General features: G+C 47.9%; 1 protein-coding gene across 4 annotated transcripts; it reads left to right on the forward strand.

Moving 5' to 3' along the window:
• Window positions 1-644: 644 nt before the first annotated feature.
• On the forward strand, window positions 645-19,737 carry ACER1 (alkaline ceramidase 1). Of its 4 annotated transcripts, none has more exons than XM_025457193.3 (6): window positions 645-837; window positions 13,726-13,840; window positions 13,920-14,061; window positions 14,853-14,990; window positions 18,035-18,172; window positions 18,479-19,737. In XM_025457193.3, the coding sequence occupies exons 1-6, from the start codon at window positions 745-747 to the stop codon at window positions 18,642-18,644; spliced, it is 792 nt and encodes a 263-aa protein (XP_025312978.1). In that variant the 5' UTR covers window positions 645-744; the 3' UTR covers window positions 18,645-19,737. The 4 variants fall into 4 exon arrangements, with proteins under 4 accessions (XP_025312978.1, XP_035558782.1, XP_035558783.1 ...); XM_035702889.2 differs by having other exon boundaries at window positions 13,731-13,840; XM_025457194.3 differs by lacking the exon at window positions 645-837 and adding an exon at window positions 13,260-13,452.
• Window positions 19,738-24,123: the final 4,386 nt, after the last annotated feature.

Below are 24,123 nucleotides of genomic sequence, written 5' to 3' on the forward strand. Positions count from 1 at the left end.
GAAGGTGGCCCAAGGTAGAAGTCAGGACACTCTGGGTTTTGACCAGGCAAGAGACCTGGCTGCAATTCAGCCCAATCTCCCATAACACAAACAGGAAGACCTAGGCCCCCAAAGGTGAAATGAGCGGGCCAGGTCACATAGCCAAGGACTCCAAGGCAGCTGAGCCAGGCCCATTGGGGGGGGTGTGCTACCCACTGTTGCCCCTGCTGTGGGAAGTAGCCGCATGGAGCTTGGGCAGCGTGGAGGTAGGTAGACCTGATGGTTGAGAGCCTGGAGTCTGGTCTCAACTGCCTGTTTTCACCACCTTGCATGCCCTCAGCCAGTGACTTTGCTCTTTCTGCCTCAGTTTGCTCATCTGTAAAATGGGGCTAGCCAGGATCCTCCTCTCAATGGGCTCATTCATTATTACTATTCTGATAGCAGTTCCCCTGACTCCCACTCCTAGTGGGTAGGGATGGGAGGTGTGCTCCCTGACCTCCCCAGCCCCCATCCTCCCCCTCTCCCAGATGATGCCAGCCCCTCTGCTTATGCCCAGGGCAGCCGCCCCACCGCCACCGCACAGCGAGGCTGCCCTGGTGCAACCGGGGAGTGGTTCAGCAGGTTTTTCCTCTCAGCCTGCCTACCTGCCTGCCTGCCGTGGGGCAACCAGCTGTCCTCTGCCTGTCTCACCTGGGCCGGGCCCTTCTAGGCTCTCATGCTCCTCTCTGCCAGACTGAGCCAGCGGACAGTGGGTGCCGCATCACGATGCCCAGCATCTTCGCCTACCAGAGTTCCGAGGTGGACTGGTGTGAGAGTAACTTTCAGTACTCGGAGCTGGTGGCCGAGTTCTACAACACGGTGAGGTCCAGGGCGGAGGGCTGGGGGTGGCGGTCCTAACAGCCCGGGGTGCAGGCCCAACTTCTCCACATGGTCGCGGGGTGGGGAGCCTGCCTCAGTGTTCACCGCATCCGAGCTTTTGTTCGTTTGTTAGGCAAGGAGCGCTGGCTTTCATTCATTTGTTGGTCTTTATTTGGCATCGGGCTCCGTGGTAGGTTTTGGAAATGCAGCAGGGCCCAGGAAAACAGCCAGCCTCTGCCCTCCTGGAGCGGAGGACAAAGCTGTGACTCCGGGCATTCACAACCCAGGGTGATGGCGCGGTGAAGGGAGATGCACAGGCAGCCTGGCGGAGCAGGGAGGGCATGGGGAGCCAGTGGTGGTGGTGGTAGTGGTGGAATCAGGAAGGGCTTCCAGGGGGAGGTGACTGTGTCTAGTTTGTTCTCAGCTGTACCCCCAGCCTAGGTGGACCAACTCATTCCAGTTTGCGGGGGCCTGTCCTGGTTTTAGCATTGAGAGTCCCATGTCCCGGGGACCGCTCCAGTCTGGGGATACTAGCAACTGTGGGTGATCCTTCCCCCAGCCCTTGCTATGGGGCCATATTAGAAAGGTTCCAAATGCCTAACTGGCACTGGCATTTCAGCAAAACCTGGAAGATGCAAAGCAGCCAAAGATGCAGGTGTCCGTGCTACCCCCGCACGGGGTGCTGGGGAGACTGCTGTGCATAAGGCAGGTTGCCTACCTTCCTGGAGCCCGTGGGATGGTGGGTGATGAGGCCATGTGCTTTGCTCTGGACCCTGCACAGAGCGAGGGTGCTCAGTAAGTGGCAAGTGATGCAAACATACCTTTATTGAGCACTTACTGTGTGGCAGGCATTGTACTACACATTTTACAGGGAAAATCTTGTTTAATCTTCATGTTGACTTTGAGAATTAGGCATACAGGGTTCATCCTGTTGTCCAGGTGAGGAAATGACCTTCAGGGAGGCTGAAAGATATGCCAAGGGTCACTCCAGCACTCAGAGCTAAAATTTGAACTTGGGGTTTCCAAGAGATTGTTTTGGGGGGATGGGGCAGTGGGAGTTCAGTCTCGGGCTGGCCTGGCTGCTTTTGCCCTGCTTGACCTCTCCGCTTTCCAGAGCGGGGAGGTGGGGGTTTAGGATTCAGGGGTTCCTTGTGATCTCCACGGCTCTTGCTCCTCCTGACAGAGACACTGACTCTGGTCCTCAGTCCCCTCACCTGATGATGGGAGAGGGCTGAACGTGCTCAACTCTGAGGTGGAGAAGAGGTGTGAGGTTCTGGGACCCTTCTCTCTGGATTCTCTGGCAGCCCACCCCGAGGTGGGGGGTCCTCACAAAAGGCACCGAGAAAGGGCTGACTTAGGACTGGGCTGAGCCTCCAGTCTAGCTGCACATGACCATGCAAAATAGCCTTCCGTTCAGCCCTCCTCGGGCCTGTCTATAAATGCAGCAAGCTGAGCGACTGGGAGACGCACTCTGCAGGAGACATGGTCATGACACATACTAGACTTCTACATCATCATCACCCAGTACCTGCATTTCCACATACTTATCAAACAGAAACAAAAGTTTCGCAAATTAATAGTTACCTTTCCCTGGTGTGAACACACTTGGACATTTCCTCTCCTATTGAACAGGCTCTTGCAAAACAGACCAGGGCATGAGGAATTGCACCCAAGCCATGTTACAAAGGCTCTCCCTGAGATTTTCTCCTCCCAAACGCTTCTGAGTATCTCAGACCCATCACTAGAGCTAATAAATCATAGAGTTCAGGGGTTGGCAAGCATTTGCTATGAAGGCCAGATATTAACTGTTTTTGGCTGTTCAGGCCAAACAGTCTGTATGGAAATGACTGAGCACTACCATTGTACCTGGAAAGCAGCCACAGATTGTAAACAAATGAGGGTGGCCGGGTGCCAATAAAACTTTATTTATGGACACTGAAATGCACATTTCATTAACTTTCACATGTCACAAGATATGCTTTATATCTTTTCAACCATTTAAAATTATAAATGTCGCTCTTAGCTCATGAGCCATACAAAACAAGACAATGGGTGGATTTGGCACAGGGGCCAGAGTTTGTCAGCTTCTAATATAATTATATATATATTAGAATAATATAATTATATATATATGTGTGTGTGTGTGTGTATATGTGTGTGTGTGTGTGTGTGTATAAAATAACCAGCCAAATAGAAAACAATAAGGTCTTTTCTTTTTGGCCTCTCAAATCAGTAATTTAAAAATGAATTTATTTTTGTTTTATTTTACTTTATTTTTTTAATGAATTTATTTTGTAGTGAATGTGGGCACACTCGTATTTTGCACCTTCCCATGGGCAATTTGTCAAGTTGTGTTGAGACATAGATTTACAAATAGCACCACCTCTGATCTGACTCCATCACTGCACCTCCAGACACTTGCATCAAAGAGATAATCCCAATAGAAAACAAAATTCATATGTAAAGTCCTGTCTGAGTCATTTATAATTGCAATAAATAAATGAATACATAAAAAGGAAGCCATAACATTTTCACTAGCCTATGTAGGGCTGAATATATTCTGGCCAAATACTATGCAGCTCTTTATCTTTTATTTTAAAAGATTTTATTTGTTTATTCATGAGAGACACAGGGAGAGAGGCAGAGACACAGCAGAGGGAGAAGCAGGCTCCCCATAGGGAGCCCGAGGTGGAACTGGATCCCCAGACCCTGGGATCACGCCCTGAGCCAAAGGCAGACACTCAACCACTGAGCCACCCAGGCGTTCCTATGCAGCTCTTTAAAAGCATGTTTTTGATCAAGGTATGTAAATGAAGACAAAATTCGTAGCAAAAAAAAAATTTATTTTAAAGGTTTTAAGCTGAAAGTCCGACGTGAGGCTTGATCCCTGGACTCTGAGATCATGATTTGACCCAAAGGCAGACAGATATCTAAACGACTGAGCCACCCAGGCACCCCCTTAGCAAGAATTTTTTTCAAAAATTGATTCTCATTGATTTCATCATGATCCGTTTAGGGAGTCTCTTCACTCTGCAGAATCTTTTACTTTCTCAGTGCAGTGCTTTCAAGGTTCACTAGTCTGGAGTGGGGGGAGGCAGAGCCAAGCCCCACACGATCAGGGTGAAGAAGAAGGCAGCACTTGAGGACTCAGCTCAGGTGTTGGCAAGTTTCATAGAGGAGGGTACCTAGGGTTTGGGTTTTGAAAGATGAATAGAAGAAAATAATAATAATAAATAAAAATAAATAAAAATAAAAATAGAAAGATGAATAGAAGCTTGCCAAGTAGGGAAGTAGTCGAGAAAAGGGTAGAAGAAGAGAGAATACAGATGTACTCACCCTGGAAGTAAAAAAGAGGGTGTACAGTTTGGGGAAAGGAAGTGTGTTTCTGTGACTAGAATATGAGAAGAGATGAAGATGAACGAGCTTTGAGGACTGGGTCGGAGTGTTTGAAATATACCCCATATTTACTGATGGACTCATTGGGTTCATTCATTCATTCAACATCAGTGCCATGAATCAACCTGTGCTGATTGATCCGGGGGTCCCAAGGGAGGTTTGGTGCTCCCAGGATAAGGAAGTGGGGTGTTTAGGATTAGAGCTGACCAGCCTCATGGTTAGCTGATGGCAGAGAGAGGGCAAAGGGGCCAGAATAGGAAGAGGGGAGCCTTGGGGGAGACACAGGAGGTCTCTGCTTGCTGAATGGGGAGAGAATCTCAAAGCTTAAAGGACGAGTAAATGTTCTCTAAGGCATATGGAGCAAACGGACCAGCATGAGCAAAGGTCTTGAGGTGACAGGGAACCGCAGGCCAAGGAACAGTTGGTGGCTTAAAGCCAGAGCTCGGGCTGCCTATGAAGGAGGAAATGAGGGCTGAGAGAAAAGTGGAGGAGGCTTCTGGGGGCCAAGTGAGGAATGCCTGGCAGGGGAGCGTGAGCTCCATGATGAAGGCACTGGGGAGCCATGGGTGACTTTTGAACAGCAAAGACTCAATGAGGTGGGCAGTGGTCAGGGCACCTGGTTGCTTTTCACAAATGAGCCTGGAGAGCCACGAAGGCATATTCAACAGGAACAGAGGTCAAGGGTGTGGGAAGGGCCTGGTCAGGTGGGATGGAGGAGAACTCAAGGTGTGGGCTGCTCCAGTTTGCTTCTGCTTGCATTGGCCTGGTGGCCTCCAGGTGTGGCCTCTTTCAGGGCAGCTGACAACTTAGGAGAGTTTCGAGTGGTGGCAGAGGAAGTGTCAAGGCTCCCTGGCTCTGAGAGGCAGCTGTGCTGCTGAATTTCTTTCCTGGGATCCTGCCAAAGCTTCAGAAGCTCTGCATCTCCAGGTCCTCTCCAGAAAGCTCCCTCTCAGATGCTTGGATACAGAGCAAAGGGATGGTATGTCTGGAGTAGGGAACCTTTGCGTAGGCAGAGGTGCAGTGGTGAGGGTAGTCTGGGGGAGGGATACCATAGGAATACAAAGAGGGACAGAGAGGTCAGAGTGCGAGGGGGTGGGGGTGTAGGGTGCCATGCCCTTACCTCCTACAGCCTCCCCACCCCCCTTTTCTTTTTTTCCCCACCCCCCTTTTCAATTGAGCATTCCTGTTGCTGGCCTCAGCAGAGTGGAGATCCTAGTCCCTCTCTTCCCTGCATGCTCTCTGAGCCCCTGGCTGTGGTAGCAGGTCCTATGAGTTCCTTTTTTTTTTTTTTTTTTAAGATTTTATTTATTTATTCATAAGAGAGAGAGAGAGGCAGAGACACAGGCAGAGGGAGAAGCAGGCTCCATGCAGGGAGCCCAATGCAGGCCTTGATCCTGAGACCCAGGGATCATGACCTGAGCCCAAGGGAGAGGCTCAACCACTGAACCACCCAGACACTCTACTTCTAGACTCCTTCAGAAAACGCCTTCTGGGGATGACAGGAGGTCCAATTTGAGGAGATAGTGACCCCTTCATCTCGTTCATGATTCAACAAGAATGGATTGAGTCAGGCGCTGTTTCAGGCTCTGGGGACACAGGTGACCAAAGCAAACAAAAACGTCTGCCCTCACTGGGCTGGTGTCCTGGGGTGGGTGGAGGAGACAGACAAAAAAAAAGTAAAGTCAAAAGTACAGCATGCAGGTAGTATAGGGAAGAAAGACTCGTTCATTCATTCATTCATTCATTCATTCATTCATATTTATTCAGCAAATATTTACTGAGTACTTATTCGGAAAGGAAGTAGCTATGGGGTGCTAATAGTGATTAACCCACAGGGCCACGGAGAGGATGAAACAGCTACTGGGCACCCCAAATGCTCGTCATGGATGAATGGACAAACACCCTGTCATTCATCCACACAATGGACTACTACTCAGCCATAAACAGGAATGAAGCGCTGACACACTCCACACCTTAGATGAACCTCGAAAACGATGCTCGGTGAGAGAAGCCAGTCACAGGGCCACATACTGTAAAGATTCCATCCATATGAAATGCCCAGAAGAGCCAAACCTGTAGAGATAAGAAACAGATTAGCGGTTGTCCGGAGAGGTGAGGGCGGAGCCGGGGAGTGACTGCTCATGGGGACAGGGTTTCTTTTTTGGAGTGATGAGAATGTTCTGGAATTTAAAAATGTGATGGTCCTGCAACTCTGTGAATAGTCCATTGAAACCCACTGACTTGCACACTTTAAAAGGGTGAATTTCCCTTTAAAAGGGAAAATGTATGGGATTTATATGTCAATTGAAAAAAAAAAAAACAAAAAACCTTACAGTTCCTGACACATCCTAAGCATCGAATAAACAAAGCTACTACTATTAGAGGTAAACACAGCACAGAGACATGGAAGTGTTAAGGTGTTCTTTTTTAAAAAAAATATTTTATTTATTTATTCATGAAAGACACACAGACAGAGAGGCAGAAACACAGGCAGAGGGAGAAGCAGGCTCCACGCAGGGAGCCCGACGTGGGACTCGATCCCTGGACTCCAGGATCATGCCCTGGGCTGAAGGTGGCACTAAACCACTGAGTCACCCAGGGATCCCAAGATGTTCATTTTATTTAGCAAATAACACTTCCTGTAATCCTCCCAGTAATTTCATGAAGCAGGTAGACTTATTCTCCACTATTTTACAAATGAGGAATAAAGGCTCAGAGAGTATGTTTCCTCCTCAGGGTTGCATGGCGTGTAAATCACAGGTGCACAGAAGTCACGTATGCTGGAAGTGTCAGAGTTAAAGCCCAGGCCGCTCTGGTCCCAGAGTCTCTCATTTAATTAAGCACAGCATTGTGAGGCCACCCTGTCACTGAGTGATTAACAATTAATTATGTGTGTTTTAATTCATGCAAGTAAGTCCTGTTCGGGGAGGGTGTAAGGCTGGTGCGCTAGCTCCGTGCCCCGGGGCCCTGCACCAACACTCTCGTGCATGTGTTGAGTGGATGTAGAGGGGGTCCTGGACAGGTGACAGAGCCAGGTGTGGGTGGTGGGAGTTCAAGCTTTGGCGGTGGGAAGAAAGGGCACTGGGATGTTCGGCGAGGTTCCTTGATTTGGCTGAGTCAGCAAATTTTTCTTGAGCGCCCACTGCGTGCCCAGAGAGCTGGGTGTTGGGGACACAGCCAGGGATAAAACAGGTGTCACGGAGGTCACCGGCCAGTGGGGAGGACAGGGACAATAAAGGAGTCAAGAATGAATGGATGAGGGCACCTGGGTGGCTCACTGGTTGAGCATCTGGCTTCAGCTCAGGTCGTGATCCTGGGGTCCTGGGATCAAGTCCCGCATTGGGCTCCCCCATGGGGAGCCTGCTTCTCCCTCTGCCTGTGTTTCTGCTTTTCTGTGTGTCTTTCATGAATAAATAAATGAAATCTTAAAAAAAAAAAAAGAATGGATGGATGAAATCCACAAGTGAAGCAGTGGATGGGAGAGAAGCAGTGGGGGGGGGGCGGCAGGGAACATGAGAAAGGGGTTCCCCCACTGCCTTTTCCCAAAGCTGAAATGGCAGTCAGTTCAGGCCAATCTGCTTCCCTCTCTTCCTTCTTCCCTCCCTCCCTCTTCCCATCTTTTCCTCCCCCATTCCTTCCTTCTCTCCTTTCCTTCTTCCAGACCTAAGGTACTCAGCCACATGTATTTGCCAGACACTCTGCTGGGTACTGGTGATCAAAAAGGCAAGTTCTTCCAGAATAACAGCTCCCTGTTGTACACAGCCAGTACAGCACCTGTGCCGGGCACATGGATGCATTATTTTTTAAAAATATTTTTTTTTTAATTTTTATTTATTTATGATAGTCACAGAGAGAGAGAGAGAGAGGCAGAGACACAGGCAGAGGGAGAAGCAGGCTCCATGCTGGGAGCCCGACGTGGGATTCAATCCCGGGTCTCCAGGATCACGCCCTGGGCCAAAGGCAGGCGCCAAACCGCTGCGCCACCCAGGGATCCCAAAAATATTTTATTTATTTAGTCATGAGAGACACAGAGAGAGGGGCAGAGACACAGGCAGAGGGAGAAGCAGGCTCCCTGCAGGGAGCCCGACGCGGGACTCGATCCCAGGACCCCGGGATCACGCCCTGAGCTGAAGGCAGATGCTCAACCGCTGAGCCACCCAGGCGTCCCTGGATGCATTATTTACACGTCTTCTCTGCATGCATTATTCTCTACTGAGCACCTACTGTGTGTCAGGCACTGCTTTAGATGCCGGAGTTTCACAGCAGTGAGCAAAACTCTCCGGCCCCTTGGGGATCCCTGGGTGTCTCAGAGGTTCAACGCCTGCCTTCGGCCCAGGGTGCAATCCTGGAGACCCGGGGTCGAGTCCCACACCGGGCTCCCTGCAAGGAGCCTGCTTCTCCCTCTGCCTGTCTCTGCCTCTCTCTCTCTCTCTCTCTCTGTCTCTCATGAATAAATAAAAAGAATTTTAAAAAATCTTAAAAAAAAAACCAAAAACTCTCCGACCCCATAGCACTTGGCTCTCTAATCCTCACTGTGGTGCTTGGAGTTGGAGGAGGAAAAGGAGGCACAGAACGTCTCCCAAACCCTGACTGGATACACTGGTGAAGGCAGGCTTTGTTAGGGGGCGTTGCTGAGGTCCTTGGGCAAAATAGTAGATACTGAAGGAATGATTGGTAAGCAAATGAATGAATGAGCGAATGAATGAATGAATGAAAGCCAAGGCATCTCCTGGGGCTGGGACCCAGAGAGTCCAGCTGTGATCCTGGACATGCGCCTCTCCCGCCTGGAAGAGTCTAGGTGGGGCCAGTGGTTGGGAAATGTGGGGGCCCAGCCCCAGAGGCAGGGAGGGAGGCCCCGGTAGGGGGCGGCCTCTGATGCTATCGGAGACTCTGGAGCCAGTTGGAGCTCATTAGAGGCTCCGCCCGTTTCTTTGCCCTCATTCTGCGTGCACTCGGGGCGTTATCAGAAATTTCTGTCTTGCTTGAGCTGGCTTCCGAGCTGGGAGCAAGGATAAGCCTGTCACTATTTCCTCCCATAACAACAACGCAGCAGTAACCCTTGCTGCTTGTTGAGCTGGAACCACATCCCTGGCCAGGTAGTGTTTCGATGCCTGGCCTCATGCATTGCCTCTGCACAGCCTCCACACTAGCACGGGGGTAAAAGCAAACTTTGGAGCTCCCCCAGAGCTGTGCAACCTCAGAGAAGTCACTCTCCCTCTCCGAGATCCAGTTTTCTCATGGCCACACAAGAACTAGAAAGCCAGATCTTGTGTGTGTGTGTGTGTGTGTGTGTGTGTGTGTGTGTGTGTGAGGATTAAAAGCAATACTTATAAAATTGTGCTGTCCAAAGATAAGAAAGTAACAGTCACAGCACCTTCTATCCAGAACTTTCCAGTTCCATGCAGAACTACAAGCCCTTCCGCCGAGTGTTTTCTTGCGTGTGACTGGTGATGCACATAAACGTGCTCTGAGATCTGGTCAGCAGGAAATGTTTACTGAGCACTTACCATTTCCACTTCCCGAGGTTACAGTGGAGAACGGGGAAGACATGGAGCCTGTTCTCAAAGCCAGGTTTAGGGGGAGAGTGAGACAGTTTCAGGACAGCTGGACAAGTGTTAGGATAGAGGGACCGGGCACAAAAGAAGACCACCTGACTCTCCCTCGGGGGATTGGGAGGGCTTTATCAAAAAGTGATGCCCAGGTGAAAGATGGAGTAGCAGTTGGCCTGGCAAAGAGGGGTAAGTGGGGACAAAGAGTGCTCCAGGCAGTGGGAACAGCCTGTGGAAACTTTTGGAGGTTAAGGGGTGAGAGAAAGTATGGCTCATGTGGAGGAGCTGAGTTATCCCTTCCACCTCGACTATAAAGTTAAAGGTGGAGAGAGGTGAGTTATAGAGGGAGTTTACAAGGCAGGTTTAAGAGTTTGGATTTTATTTATGGGAATCGCAGATGTGTCTTAAATGGAGGGTTCAGAGGTCAGGAAACTGGTTGGCTCAGCATCGTCAGCTGTGCTCAGTACACCCAAGGGCTGGCATTTGTTTGAAAGCAGAAGGAATGTCGGATTGGTTTAGGATTTTTCCCATTCAGCATCCATGGCACCATTTTCCCTATGACAGCCAACTGCCCCTCTCCTACTGGTTATGTTCTCAATGGGATGGTCAATCAAGGTGCTCCCCCTCTTCTGGCCAAGGGGGGGGGGCGGCTGTGGCCCAGGCAACATCTCCAGAATTTGAATCTTGGGCCTGGATTCATTCATGCCCAAAGTTGGTCCCTGAAGAGATTGTCCATTTGAGCCTCAGAGCTGTTCTGATTTCTGGTTGTCCTTGTCTTCTGCAATTCTTTGGATTGATGAGCTCCCCAGAATAAATGACTGAATGAAAAATAAATAACTACACACATTTTTTAAATTTAAGGTGTAAGTTCACAAATTCATTTTTTTGTTGTTGTTGTTGTTGCTTGCTACCAAAGAAACCCAGCTCATACGCCAACGGTGATGGTTTTGCTGGATTCAAGCGTTAGAAAGCTGGCTTAAGCAAAAACAAAAAACAAAAAACAAACCAAACAGGAAGAATGCATTGGATAGGCACTGAGGTGTCTTAGAAAATGGAGAGATGAGTTGCTGGCGAGGGCTGGGATCCAACATAGGTCTGTAGGATTCAGCACAAGGCCGGTACCACCCTTGAGTATTTGCCTGTGTTCTCAGCCTTGTCTGTGGTGGTGGCAAGACGGCTGCCATATCTTAAACACTGGGACAATACCCCAAGACCTTAGAGAGTTGACAATGGTGCAACTCAATTTTGGTGACTCTCAAGATCTGTGTCTGCTCCACGTTTCAAATTCCCAAGAAAATCGGATTGGCCGGGTTTGGGGTAGGTGTCTACTCCAGTGGGATTGGGTCTCAGGATGCAGACATGGCATGTGTGTTCTTGGGTGGCCACTGTGAGCTAGGCTGTGCCAGAGATGTGTTCGACATTGTCCGTTGGTGGGCATCGGACACCTTGATACGGAAAGCAAGGACATGGGGTGGGAACATGGGCTGCAGAACCAGTTTGCCAAAGGTTCTCAAATTGTGGTCTTTGAGCTGGTTCACCATCACCCAAGGAGAGCCATGGGCTTCCCTAGAACTGGAAGGACTCCTGCCTTGGGAACTTGTCTTGATACCCAGGACCTAGCATCCTAGATGGTGACCTTGTATCAGGTAAATGATTTCCCCACACCCGCTACTGTGCTCTGTATTTTTTCAAAATTAAATTATGGTTGACATAGAATATTATGTTAGTTTTAGGTGTACAACACAGTGATTTGACAATTATATACATTACACAGTGCTTACTACGATTAAGTGTAGTGACCATCTGTCACAATAAAATGTTACTATAATATTATTGACTATCTCCCCTATGCTGCACTTTTCATCCCATTGACTTGTTTATTTTATAACTGGAAGTTTGTACCTTTTCGCCTGTTTTACCCATCCCCCACCCTTTCCCCTCTGGCAACAACCAGTTTGTTCTCTATTTATGAATCTGTTCTGTTTTTTTGTTTGTTGATTTGTTTTGTTTTTTAGATTCTACATATTAAGTGAAATCATATGGTATTTGTTTTTCTCTGACCAATTTTACTTGGCAAAATACTCTCTAGGTCCCTCCATATTGTCACAAATGGCAAGATTTCATTCCTTTTATGGCTGAGTACTACTATATTTGTATTATATATTATATATAATATATATAGTCAATATATTATATTATATTATATATCATATATATATATACAGAATATACACCACATCTTCTTTAGCCATTCATGTATCAGTGGACACTTGGACTGCTTCTGTAGCTTGGCTGTTGTAAATAAAGCTTCAATAAACACAGGGGTGAATATATCTTTACAAAGTAATGGGTTTTTTTGGGGGGGGGGGTAAATGCCCAGCAGCAGAATTACTGGATCATATGATATTTATATTTCTAATTTTTTGAGGAACCTCCAGAGTGGCTACACGAACTCGCATGCCCACCAACAGTGCATGAGGGCTTCCTTTTCTCCAAAGTCTTACCCAACACCTGTTATTTCTTCTTCTTCTTCTTCTTTTTTTTAAATACCAGCCATTCTGACTGGCATGAGGTGATAGCTCATTGTGGTTTCGAATTACATTTCCTTGCGCTCTTTATTTTTGAGTCAGCATCCTTCAGACTCAGGTTCTGAGAAATAACGGAGCGCCCTGGTTAACAGGGCACTATTTCTTCGCTTTCTGAGATGGGACACGGGTGATGGGGCATTTACAAGGGGAAGATTTTATTGGAGAGAGAAGGATGTAATTGAGTAAGCCAGCTGGCTGACCTCAAGTTGGCAGGTAGATGACTGCGAGGACACTTGTTTCTGAGCTCATGTGAGAGACACACCATGGCTCAGATATATCTGGGGGGAACATTGAGGGGACTTTGAAGTCCTGTATCAGTGGCCAGGGACTCTGAACCCTTGAAATTCTGGTGCAAATGTACTTGTCACCTTAATTGTACTCACAAACTACTGAGGCCTGAGGATCTCTGGGTCAACAACATGAAAAGGCAAATGGCATTATGCATATGACACAAATACAGATATGGTAGGTTAGAGCATTGAATTTACTCCTCACAGTTAGTGAGAGGGGGAGCATAGATCCAATCCCATGTCACTTGGATGCAGAAGCCCGTAACTGGGATGCTTTGGTTTCAAATGAAACAGCCCACTAAGAACAGCTTAAATAGAAAAAATAATATCTTATTATTTTTTGAAATGGAAGCCTAGAGGTAGGTGGTTCTGGAATGTTAACTCAGCAGTTCAACATTATCAAGCTACTTGGCTCTGCTGTTCATGGAGAAGTGGTCCTGGTAATAATGTCCAGGGACACTGCAAGGTCTCTGAGGCCTTTCAGAGGTTCCTCGAGGTGAAAATTACTTTCATAATAATACAAAGATTGTATGTGCTTTTTCCACTCTAAGGATCTCACCAGGGTACAATGGAATCTTCTAGTGGCTTTGTGATGAGTAATGACATCATCTTTCAGATGGCCAAGGGAATATGTGCTTGCATAGTCCTGGATTTTGAAAATTTCTCAGTTTCAATATCTAATACAGTCAATCTTGATAAATATAGCTCACATTTGAGAAAGAAAAAAGTAATAGATTCATTGACATTTCTATCTTGTTTCTAAAAGGAAAAGAGGGTGAATGTATGCAGAAGGTTAGTAGATAGTCTTTGCCATACTCACTGAATGAATGAATGGGCTCATAGAATAACAGACGGATTACTGATTATTCCAACGAATGGAATGTATTGATGACTGGTAGACTGCCAAGATCAACTGAAAGAATGACAAACTCTGGGTTGATTAATTGCCTGAAAGAGTACAGGTCGACCAATTGGCTAATAACTGAGGGTTTGGACACAGGGGCAACCCTGCTCTGCCTCCACTTCTGACAACGCCCCCCCTGTCCCCAATGTCCTCTTTTTCAGTTCAGCAATGTCACCTTCTTCATCTTTGGGCCTCTCATGATGTTTCTGATGCACCCCTATGCCCAGAAACGCTCCCGCTATGTTTACATCATCTGCATCCTCTTCATGGTCATAGGTAGGTGGGGGTCTGTGACAGTGGGGTGGTAGGGGTGGGGACAGCCCCTTTGACCACCTACCTTTGTCTCTTGCTCCAGGCCTGTTCTCCATGTACTTCCACATGACGCTTAGCTTCCTGGGCCAGCTGCTGGATGAGATCGCTATCCTGTGGCTGCTGGCCAGTAGCTACAGCATATGGATGCCCCGCTGCTACTTTCCCACTTTCCTAGGAGAGAACAGGTGGGGCGGGGGCTGGTCCTCTGTTGATTCTACCAGAGTCCATCTGGGCTCCAGGGTCACTCTGTGAGCCCACTTGAGATCCTTGGAAACCCTCACCTGATCACCCCAGGGTTTTCCCCTGACCCTACCTGACTTAACTGGCTGCCAGAGACTCCTCCTTTGAGTGAGTTGAGACCCCTGGAAATCCTCTCCTGATCCTACCCAAAGAGTGTGGAACCTTCTCCAGAACATATCCAAAGCCACCTGGGGGTCCCAGGAACCCATACCTAAGCTTACCTGGGCCCCAAAGACCTCTCTCCTAAGCCTATCACCTGGGCCCCCTGTAATTTTTCTTGGATTCTCCTGGGCCCCTCTCTTGACCTGAGACCCTTCTGAATCTCTCTCCTGACCCTATTTGACCTACCTGAGCCTTCCAGGACCCCTCTCCTGATAGTGTCTGGGACCTCTGTAATCCCTTCCTTAATCCTACTCATCTCCCCTAAATCCTTTGTTTGACCTCACCTGAGCCCTGAAACCCTCTACTGATCTAAGCCCCCGAGACCCTCTCATCATCCTACCCACCCCCACCCCTGTGGCCCCCTTCAGACCCTGCCTGGGCCCACCTGGGATGTTTCATCAGACCCTTCTGATGAGCCCACCTGGGAACCTTAAGACCTGTTTCTGGGTCCAGTTGGGCTCCCTGGAACCCTTCCCTTTGCTCATCTACCTCTGCCACAAGATCTCCTGACCCTGCCTGAAGCCCCCAGGACCCTCCCAGCTACCCTCCCACAACTGAGTCCTTCTTTTCCCAGGCCCCATTTCATCTGCTTCGTCATCATCACCACTGTGATCAGCACCTTCCTGTCCTTCCTGAGGCCCGTGATCAACGCATATGCCCTCAACAGCATCGCTGTGCACATCCTCTACATCGTGTTCCAGGAATATAAGAAGTGGGTGGTGGTTACAGACCTGCCTGGGAAGGTGGCTCCCATCCCCCTCCAAGCAGTCCCCTCACTTCACATACCACGTCTCAGGCACAGAGTTCTCATTGATTCCAGGCTTAAGGGAGGGATGTCCCATCCCCAAGATCATCTACTAACAAGGGGCAGGGTTAGGATTGGAACCTAAGGCTGAAACCCTAAACATACATACAAGCAGAGACTGTTGAACGAGAAACTTCTGTGTGCCCACTAACCAGTCCTGAAAACCATCAGCATTTTGCCAACCTGCATTATACATACCCCCCAAAGATTCCATATACTGGCATCCATTAACTTTTCAGGATTTTACTCTCCCAAATAAAGAATTGTTATTTTTTTAACCCATACTAGGTCCTGGCAGGACAGAGAGGGGTCTCTGAAATGGAGCCATTTGAGGGGAGCTGAATAAAAGGGTTATTTACAAAGGAGAGAGCAGGTATACGAAAATAACTAGGGATCATTCAGAACCACTGTGCTGATAAGAGTGGGATCCTATGACCATCAGGAGACCTGGGGTGGGGGGCGATGGGAGGGAGTGATGACAAGAGTCTGGAAGGAGAGAGTCTTGTGGAAAGGGACTCCTTTTTTTTTTAATTTTTATTTATTTATGATAGTCACACACACACACACAGAGAGGCAGAGACATAGGCAGAGGGAGAAGCAGGCTCCATGCACAGGAAGCCCGATGTGGGATTCGATCCCGGGTCTCCAGGATGGCGCCCTGGGCCAAAGGCAGGCGCTAAACCGCTGCGCCACCCAGGGGTCCCTGGAAAGGGATTCCTTAACAAGAACCGTGACCTCCAGTTTCTGGTTGCAGCTAGCCTGAGCCAACCCCACATGGAGGAGGCCAGGAAAATAAATATTCTAACCATACCCCCCTCTGACCCTTTAGTTTCTTGCAGGAGTGCTCCATTGGCCAACCCAACTGGAAACCATGGCCAACCCAATTGGAAGCCATTGGCTAATCCAACTAGAAACCATTGGCTAATCTAATTGGAAGCCCAAGGACAAGAGAGCCCTGGATTCAGTCCACACAGCCCAGCACCCCACCTCCCTGGGGGCATAGGGCAGAATGGAGAGGGGTAGAGAAGGATCTAGAGGGACAGATGGAAGACATGGCACACACAGGGCTAATCAAGTTGACAATGCCCAGATTGCACCAATGTTGCCTCAGCTTCTCAAGATGCCTTCTTACAACCAGTCTTGTTGAAATTGGGATGCAAACACAATTTTGTCATAGCAGTCTCACCCTCTCTCCCCTATCTCCATGCCTCTGATTTGATAACAGAAACTCCATCATTTATCCTGGAGAACATTCTAGGTTTGGCTGTCTGTTTCCTGTGGTATCTTTCATTGTGTGTGTGTGTGTGTGTGTGTTTAATTTTTAAAAATTTCTTGAAAATTAATAGTTAGATCTAGATTTAGGTTTACATATTTTGAGGCCAGAATATTTCATGTGTGCTGCTGGGTGTTTCTTGTTCCATGCCATTAGGACCCCATAATGAGTGGTTGCTCCACAGTTAGTGCTATTAAGGTTGATCAGTGGATTCAGGTGGTGTCATTTCCTTCCTTTATTATAAAGTTTTCTACCGACTTTTCACCTAATGATTTCCGCAGCCATTCAGGCACACCGCTCCCATCCATAGAGTCATTCATTAGTGGTTGCAAAACAGTGGTTTGCAGATTCCATTATTTCTTTTGCAATGATTACCTGGAGTTCTTCCATCAAGGACTTTCGCTCATCAACCTGGAAATACAGTTGGCACAGAAATGCCAGGATGGATAATTGATTCTTTCCCTTAATTGATCTATTTTCAGAGTAATGAGTTGGGGCCTTAGCCATCTCTAGTAGGGACCAATGAAATTAAAAAACAAGTATTATTATGAACTCATAGATGTTTATATTTCAGAAGTGATTCAATTCATTGCAGTCGCTGTGCTATATTTTTAACTTTTTTGTTTTTTTTTTAAAGATTTTATTTATTTATTCATGAGAGGGAGAGAGAGAGAGAGAGAGAGAGAGAGAGAGAGAGAGAGGAAGAGACACAGGCAGAGGGAGAAGCAGGCTCCATGCAGGGAGCCCGATGGGGGACTCGATCCCGGGACCCCAGGATCACACTCTGGGCCGAAGGCAGGTGCTAAACCACTGAGCCACCCAGGGATCCCCAACTTTTTTATTTTGAAGTAGTTACAGACTCATGGCAAGTTGCAAAAATAGTGCAGAGTCTTGGGTATCCTTCATCCAGCTTCCCCCGGCCTCTCCCAATGGAGCATCCTGTGTAACCATAGAACAACCTCAAAAGGAGGAAATTGATGATGAAACAATGCTGTTAACCAGATCCTCAGACTCTATATTTATATTTCACCAGTCCCTACTCATTATTGTTTTTTGATGTTCAAACCATCCCATTTTAGACTCTGGGGCACACAGGAATTATTGCCTCTTTCCTAAAGGGTGCTGGGTCAGCTCTGCTTTTAGAGAAACGGATTCTGATATTGAGTTGTCCCAAGACATGGCCTCCAGAGAATTTGCCCTCCCACACACGGACATGCACATTCCCATAGCCACACAGTCATGAGTTCTCATCCACTGACTCACAGGTGTGCGCACACTTACAGCCCCAAACACAAACAGGGGAGGGCTTATTGGTTAAGAAATCTGCAGCCTGACAAACCTGGTTCAGACCCCGGCTCTGCCATTTACTCGCTTTGTAACCTTGGGTGGGGTTGGAGCATACCCTAATCTCACATGCCTGTTTTCTCATCTACAAAATGAGAATGATAGCGTTGTTGTGAGGACTGAGTTTTTAATCTGAAGAACTTTCAGAACTGCATGTGGCATCCTATAAGTGCTCAGCAAATGTTAGCAATACTCACAAATTAGGCCCCCTCCCTCTCGTACTCTTGGCCATTCCCTCCTCCCAGCCTCATCGCCTTGGAGGGAGGAGTTTCCCATCAGCCCCTTCAGGCTCTGCTACCTGAGTCAGGCTCTGGTCTTCATCTTCTCTCCCTAGGACCAGCAATAAGGAGCTTCGGCATATAATGGAGGTCTCCGTAATTTTATGGGCTTTTGCATTGACCAGCTGGATCAGTGACCGCTTGCTTTGCAGTTTCTGGCAACAGATCAATTTCTTTTACCTGCATAGCATCTGGTAAGCATTTGCCTAGTGATATGGTGCCCCAGAACCAGAAAATCTCAGATGCCAGGGCTTGGAGCAGGGGCCAGGAGGCAGAGAGGGGAAGCACACAGATATTGGGACTTGTGTGTGTGTGTGTGTGTGTGTGTGTGTGTGTGTGTGTGGCGGGGGGCTGTTTTCAATCAAGGGTCTGATCCAAAAGGTCCCTTTGGGTGGTCAGGATCCATGAGAAGTGAGAGGAGAACCACGGTGGGGGCATCAAGCTAGCTCAGGGGCATCTGGCATCTTGCACCCTCACCCCCCTCTCCCTGTACCCCACAGGCATGTGCTCATCAGCATCACCTTTCCTTATGGCATGGTTACCATGGCCTTGGTGGATGCCAGGTATGAGATGCCAGGTCACACCCTCAAAGTCCGCTACTGGCCTCGGGACACTTGGCCCGTGGGGCTGCCCTATGTGGAAGTCAGTGACAACAAGAACTGCTGACGTCTGCTAGTTCCTTGACTACCCAAGCACCTGCCAACTCGCCTGCATCTTGGGGAGGGAGCCCTGCATCAGGAATCTGAGAGGCACTCACGGTTCTTTCCTTCAGCTCCCTTTCCCCATCCTCCTTGTCCTGCATGGCCCCACCCCAAGACAAGTGATGACTTCCTGAGCCTTCTGTGCAGCAATCTGATGACCCTGGGGGAGCAGCCTGGCATAGCTCCCCATCCACGACCTGTCCTTATTCTCTTTCACTTCTTCCTTTGTGTTCACTTTGTGAGGCTGGATCACCAGGTGCTGTGAGGACCTGGCAACCACTGGCAAGGACTTCAGGCTGAGGCTTGGTGCCCAGGCATTTCATAAATAGTGGCAGTCACTACCAGACCCTTTGGACCTGTCTTTGGCCATGCAATGTCCCTGGGACTTGGGGGGCATCCCAGAGAACAGACACCTCATTCTGCACTCACTCATGTGTGTGGAGACCTTGCAGGGTCTAAGGCGGCCACCTCACTGGTAGGCAGTGAAGCAACTTGGAGGCCCAGACTGGGTAATCTGGCTGTCGTTGGGGCATGAGCATCAGAAGGGGAGCAGGGGTGAGCTCTTAAAGTGAGAGGAGGACAAGAGGATGATTAAAAACAACAACAACAACGGGATCCCTGGGTGGTGCAGCGGTTTGGCGCCTGCCTTTGGCCCGGGGCGCGATCCTGGAGACCCGGGATCGAATCCCACGTCGGGCTCCCTGCATGGAGCCTGCTTCTCCCTCTGCCTGTGTCTCTGCCTCTCTCTCTTTCTCTCTGTGTGACTATCATAAATAAATAAAAAAAATTAAAACAACAACAACAACAACACAATAACAACACCTCAACAAGAACAAGAAGAGGATGATTTCCATGGTGGTTAAGAGCACAGGGCTTGGGGTTAAGCAGATGTAAGCTCGAATCCTGCTCCACCATTCCGCAGCTGTATAATCTGGGGGAAGTGATTGTTCTCTCCTTTGAAGCTCAAGCACCTGTAATAAGTCTGTGATGTGAAAATGTTTCTCCCGTCATGGGATTTTTGCTTGGATAAAATATGTATAAAAAGCATTTATCATGGAGTCTGGAGAACATCTAAATTTATCCCTCCTTCATCCTTAAACCCCTCCCTCTCTCCACCTATGTCATTCTCTCAGTCATCTGTTTTCCCACTCATTCATTCATTCATTCATTCACTCACCTCTTCAACAAATACATATTGAGTTCCTACTATATGTCTGACACTACCCACTGGCGGTGCAAGACAAGGATGCAGTGTCCCTATCTAACGAGGAGACACATGTTAGACAAATAAAAAGACAAATAAGCCCTTCCAGACATTAATACCTGCAAAAATATTAAAGCAGGTGATGCTTTAGAGAACCATGAGGCATGGAAGCAGCCTTTTCAAATGGGTGCTCAGTGGGGGAATGCACTTTCCAGGTGGACCCTCAATGACAAGAGGAGACCAGCCATACTGAGAGCTGGCTGGGCAAGACCATTCTGGGGAGAGGGAATGGCAGGCGTGAAAGTCCCAGGGTGTGGATGAACTGGTGTGAGAGAAAGAACACTCTCACTGGAGCTTAGTAAATGAGGGAGAGTGTAGAGTAAGAGATTCATAATCTGGGGGCCTGGGATAGGTTTAGTATCCATGGACCACTTGATGTTCTTTGCAAAAGAGAATTGTCAGGGCATGTTATCTAGGCCCCTGAAGTGTGTCACTCCAAAAGGAGTAGAGGCTAGCCTATCTGGCCAGCTGGAGAGATGGGGAAATTGAAAGAGGAAGGGCCACTCATATTTATTGAGGCTATCATGTGCTCTCTGATCATGACACACACCGTTGAACCTAATACTCTCCCACAACTCATCAGATAGACACAAATATTCTCATTTTATAGATGTGGCACAGAGAGGGCAAGCAACGTACCCAGGACCACACAGCCTGCACTCGAACCGGGTCTATCCTTCCCCCAAAGCTCCTTGTACCACAGTTAGTCAGCAGTAGGATTGAATCCGGATCACAGGTCCACTGCTTCCAAATCCCTTTGAATTTCTTGTTCTAGAAACTGGAGGCTCTTCATCCCTGGCCCCAGGATGGATCATGGTGGGAAGAGGTGGGGGGGGGGGAGGGCAGAGAGTGAGGGAGTTTCTGAAAACATATAAAATTGTCTGCAGAATGTTATCTTGGTGTTTTTGGTGGGGGAGAGGAGCTGTACTTCCAAGAGATTTTCTAAAACCTTCCGTGGGGATAAGGGCAGATAGAGAAACTCTGCTTCCTGTCCCTCCCCCGCCCTCATGCTTCTGTCCCTAAATACACAGCAACAATTTGTCCTCAATGCCTATCTCCTGGCCTGTGCTGACCCATCCTCACAGCCCCCTCTTGGGCTATGGAGGCAGCAGGTGGGTAGGAGGTCTGGATATTTGTCTAATTCAAACTAGCCATGTGATCTTGGTAAGTCCCAGTCACCATCAGGGAGGACTCTTTGTGGCAGCGGATAAAATGTTCAGCTCCAGCTGGCTGAAATGACAAAAGGACAATCAGCATATATACTTTTGAAGTTAAGGATCAAGCTGCAGATATGGGTGGATCCAGGCTTCAGGTGATGTCACCAGAGTCAGTCTCCCTCCCTCCCTCTGATCTACCTCATGGGGGAGGCAGCTGCCAGGCTTTACATTCTTCCAAGTTGAAAAGTATACACCAAAGCTCCAGGTGCAGATGCTCATTGTCATAGTCAGTAGGGAAATGTAAATCAAAGTCGTGAGATAAGCATTTCATATCTATGAAGTTGGCTATAAATTTAAATAAAGATATAGGAGACAATGTGGAGAAATTGGAACCTTTATACATTGCTAATAGAAATGTAAATTGGTGAAACCACTGTGGGAAACAGTTTGGGAGCTCCTCAAAGTTAAGCATAGTTGGGACGCCTGGGTGGCTCAGCAGTTTTGCACCTGCCTTTGGCCTAGGGCGTGATCCTGGAGTCCCGGGATCGAGTCCCACATCGGGCTCCCTCTATGGCACCTGCTTCTCCCTCTGCCTGTGTCTCTGTCTCTCTCTGTCTCTGTCTCTCTGTCTCTCATGAATAAATAAATAATATATTTAAAAAAAAAAAGTTAAGCATAGAATTACCGTATGATCTCGCAATTCCGCTCCTAGGTATATACCCAAAGAGTTGGAAATGTGTGTTCTATCAAATACTTGTACAGAAATGTTCATAGAAACACCATTGAAAAGAGTCAAAATGTGGGAAGCATATGTGTCTATCAATGGATGAACTGTTAAACAAATGTGGTATCCACACAATGGAATATTATTCTGCTATAAAAAGGCATGAAACACTGGCACACGCTACCACGTGGATAGACCCTGAACACAGGATGCTCGGTGAGAGAACAAGGCACAAAAGATCTCATAGTGTGTGAATTCATTTACATGAAACGTCCACCACAGGCAAATCCATGGAGACAGAAAGTGGATTTGTGGATGCCAGGGGCTGAGAAGAGGGAGTGACAGCTGATAGGAATGAGTTTCCTTTCCTCATGTCTTGGAACTAAATAGAGGTGGTGGTTACACGACATGGTGAATGTTCTAAATACCACTGAATTGTACACTTTAATACAATTAATGGTTAATTTTATGCTGCGTGAATTTCTGCACAACTAAAGTTTAACAAAGCTCCTGGAGTCATTTTCAGCTGGTCTTAGGTCATGCCCCACCCCCACTAAACTGATCCCAGTAGCTGGAGAGATGCAATCCGTTGCTCAGCGGGGTTTGGACATGTGATTCCTCTTGCCACTGGGGAGCCCCACTCTCACTGGGGTCTGAGAGGGGTGCGGGGCAAGTGAAGGGGTGGGGGTTGAAGTCCTTCCTCAAGCCTTGTGCCCTGTCATGAGCTGGCATTCTCCCGGAAGGGCTGCCACTTAATTCATACAAAGGGGACTTACAGGCTCATACTGGTCCTGGGAGGAGTACTGGGGTCAGGGATTGTTTGACAGAGAAAACAGCAAATGTCTAGGGTGCTGCCCTCTACTGGGGAGATGCTTTGTTGCACATATTTTTGCAGCAAACGGTCAGCTCCCAGAACCATTCGTGGCTCCTTCGTGCCTATGGGATAAGGGTCAAATGCTTCAATGTGACATTCGAGATCTGCTCCGAGTTGAAGTTCATCTAGGGTGGGACTCCAGCTGGTCACTGGGCTTTGCTCCAGCTTGGTCACATTCAGTATTGCCGTCTGTGGTTGTGTGTGCATTTACCACTAGCAAGAAACTGGTGGGTGCAGAGAACTCGCTGGAGATCAGAAAGAGGTTTCTCCTCCAAATTTTGATGAGCTGAACCATCCGCAAGGTGAAAGGTAGGGGAGATTAAATGCCAAACCCTCCCCTTGGGTGCAAATAAGCTGGACCACTAGGGGGCGATAGAGACCTAATGTAGCAGCAGTTTGGCCCCAGGGGGCGAGCCAGACGCCCTAGGCTCAAAATGTGACTTTTCTTAGCCTTGGGACTTGGGCCACCACTTGTAGCCTCTCTGTGTCTCACTTTCATTGTTTGCAACATTGAGATAACAAATATCATGTATTTTGCCAAGTGCTCCAATTACTATTTACTTTATGTCTTTCTTTAAATCTACTCCCTTTGCTCACACGGGTGTGTTTAAATAGGAAACACTGTGTCACTTCAAGAAGTCATTTGTTATAGATAAAAAATAGCCAGAAAACTAGATACAGCAACAACAAAAAAGTGTTCTGAACTGCAGCTCAGTGATCCTGAACACCGTCTTCAGGTCAGAATCCCCAGCTGAATTTAAACAAAAAAAGTGTTTCTGTCTTCTTCCAAACTAATGCGACCAGAATCTCTAAAGGTGGGATCTTTCAAGGCTCCTGGCACTGGTATTTTTTTTGCAGATCATCAGGAGATTTCAAAGTCCAGGCATCAGATAGGATCACCTGTCCCGGGCTCTGAACTCTAGGTCTCTTCTCTCGTCATTGAGGTAGATTAGAGAGCGATAGGGAGGCGTTTAAGACACATGAGCACCAAGCCAAGACTTTCTTCTTGAAGGAATTAGAAAGACTGGAGAGAAATGAAAAGGAACTAACCTCCTCCTATGTGATTCAGTATTATTTCATTTCCACGCCACAACCATTTATTGAGCATCTACTTTGTGGCAGGCACTGTGCTCAGGATACATCAGTGGGCAAGATAAAGATCCCTTCCCTCTTGGAGTTTCCATTCCATCTAGGGGAGATAGAGAATGGACTCAATAAATAAATATGTATATATTAGGAGGTTATAAGTGCTGTGGATATAGGGAAACTTAGAGCAGGGTCACGAGGGTTGGGGAGCTATGGTGCGGGGATAGAATTAGATGGGATGGTCAGGGTAGGTCTCATGGGGAACGTTCCTGGCTCTGCCTTATAGTCACCATGCAACTTTGGGGTAAACTCACTCACCTCTGAGGCTCAGTTTCTTCA

This window comes from Canis lupus, chromosome 20 (assembly GCF_003254725.2).
Source record: "Canis lupus dingo isolate Sandy chromosome 20, ASM325472v2, whole genome shotgun sequence".
In the NCBI taxonomy this organism is placed as follows: Eukaryota; Metazoa; Chordata; class Mammalia; order Carnivora; family Canidae; genus Canis; species Canis lupus.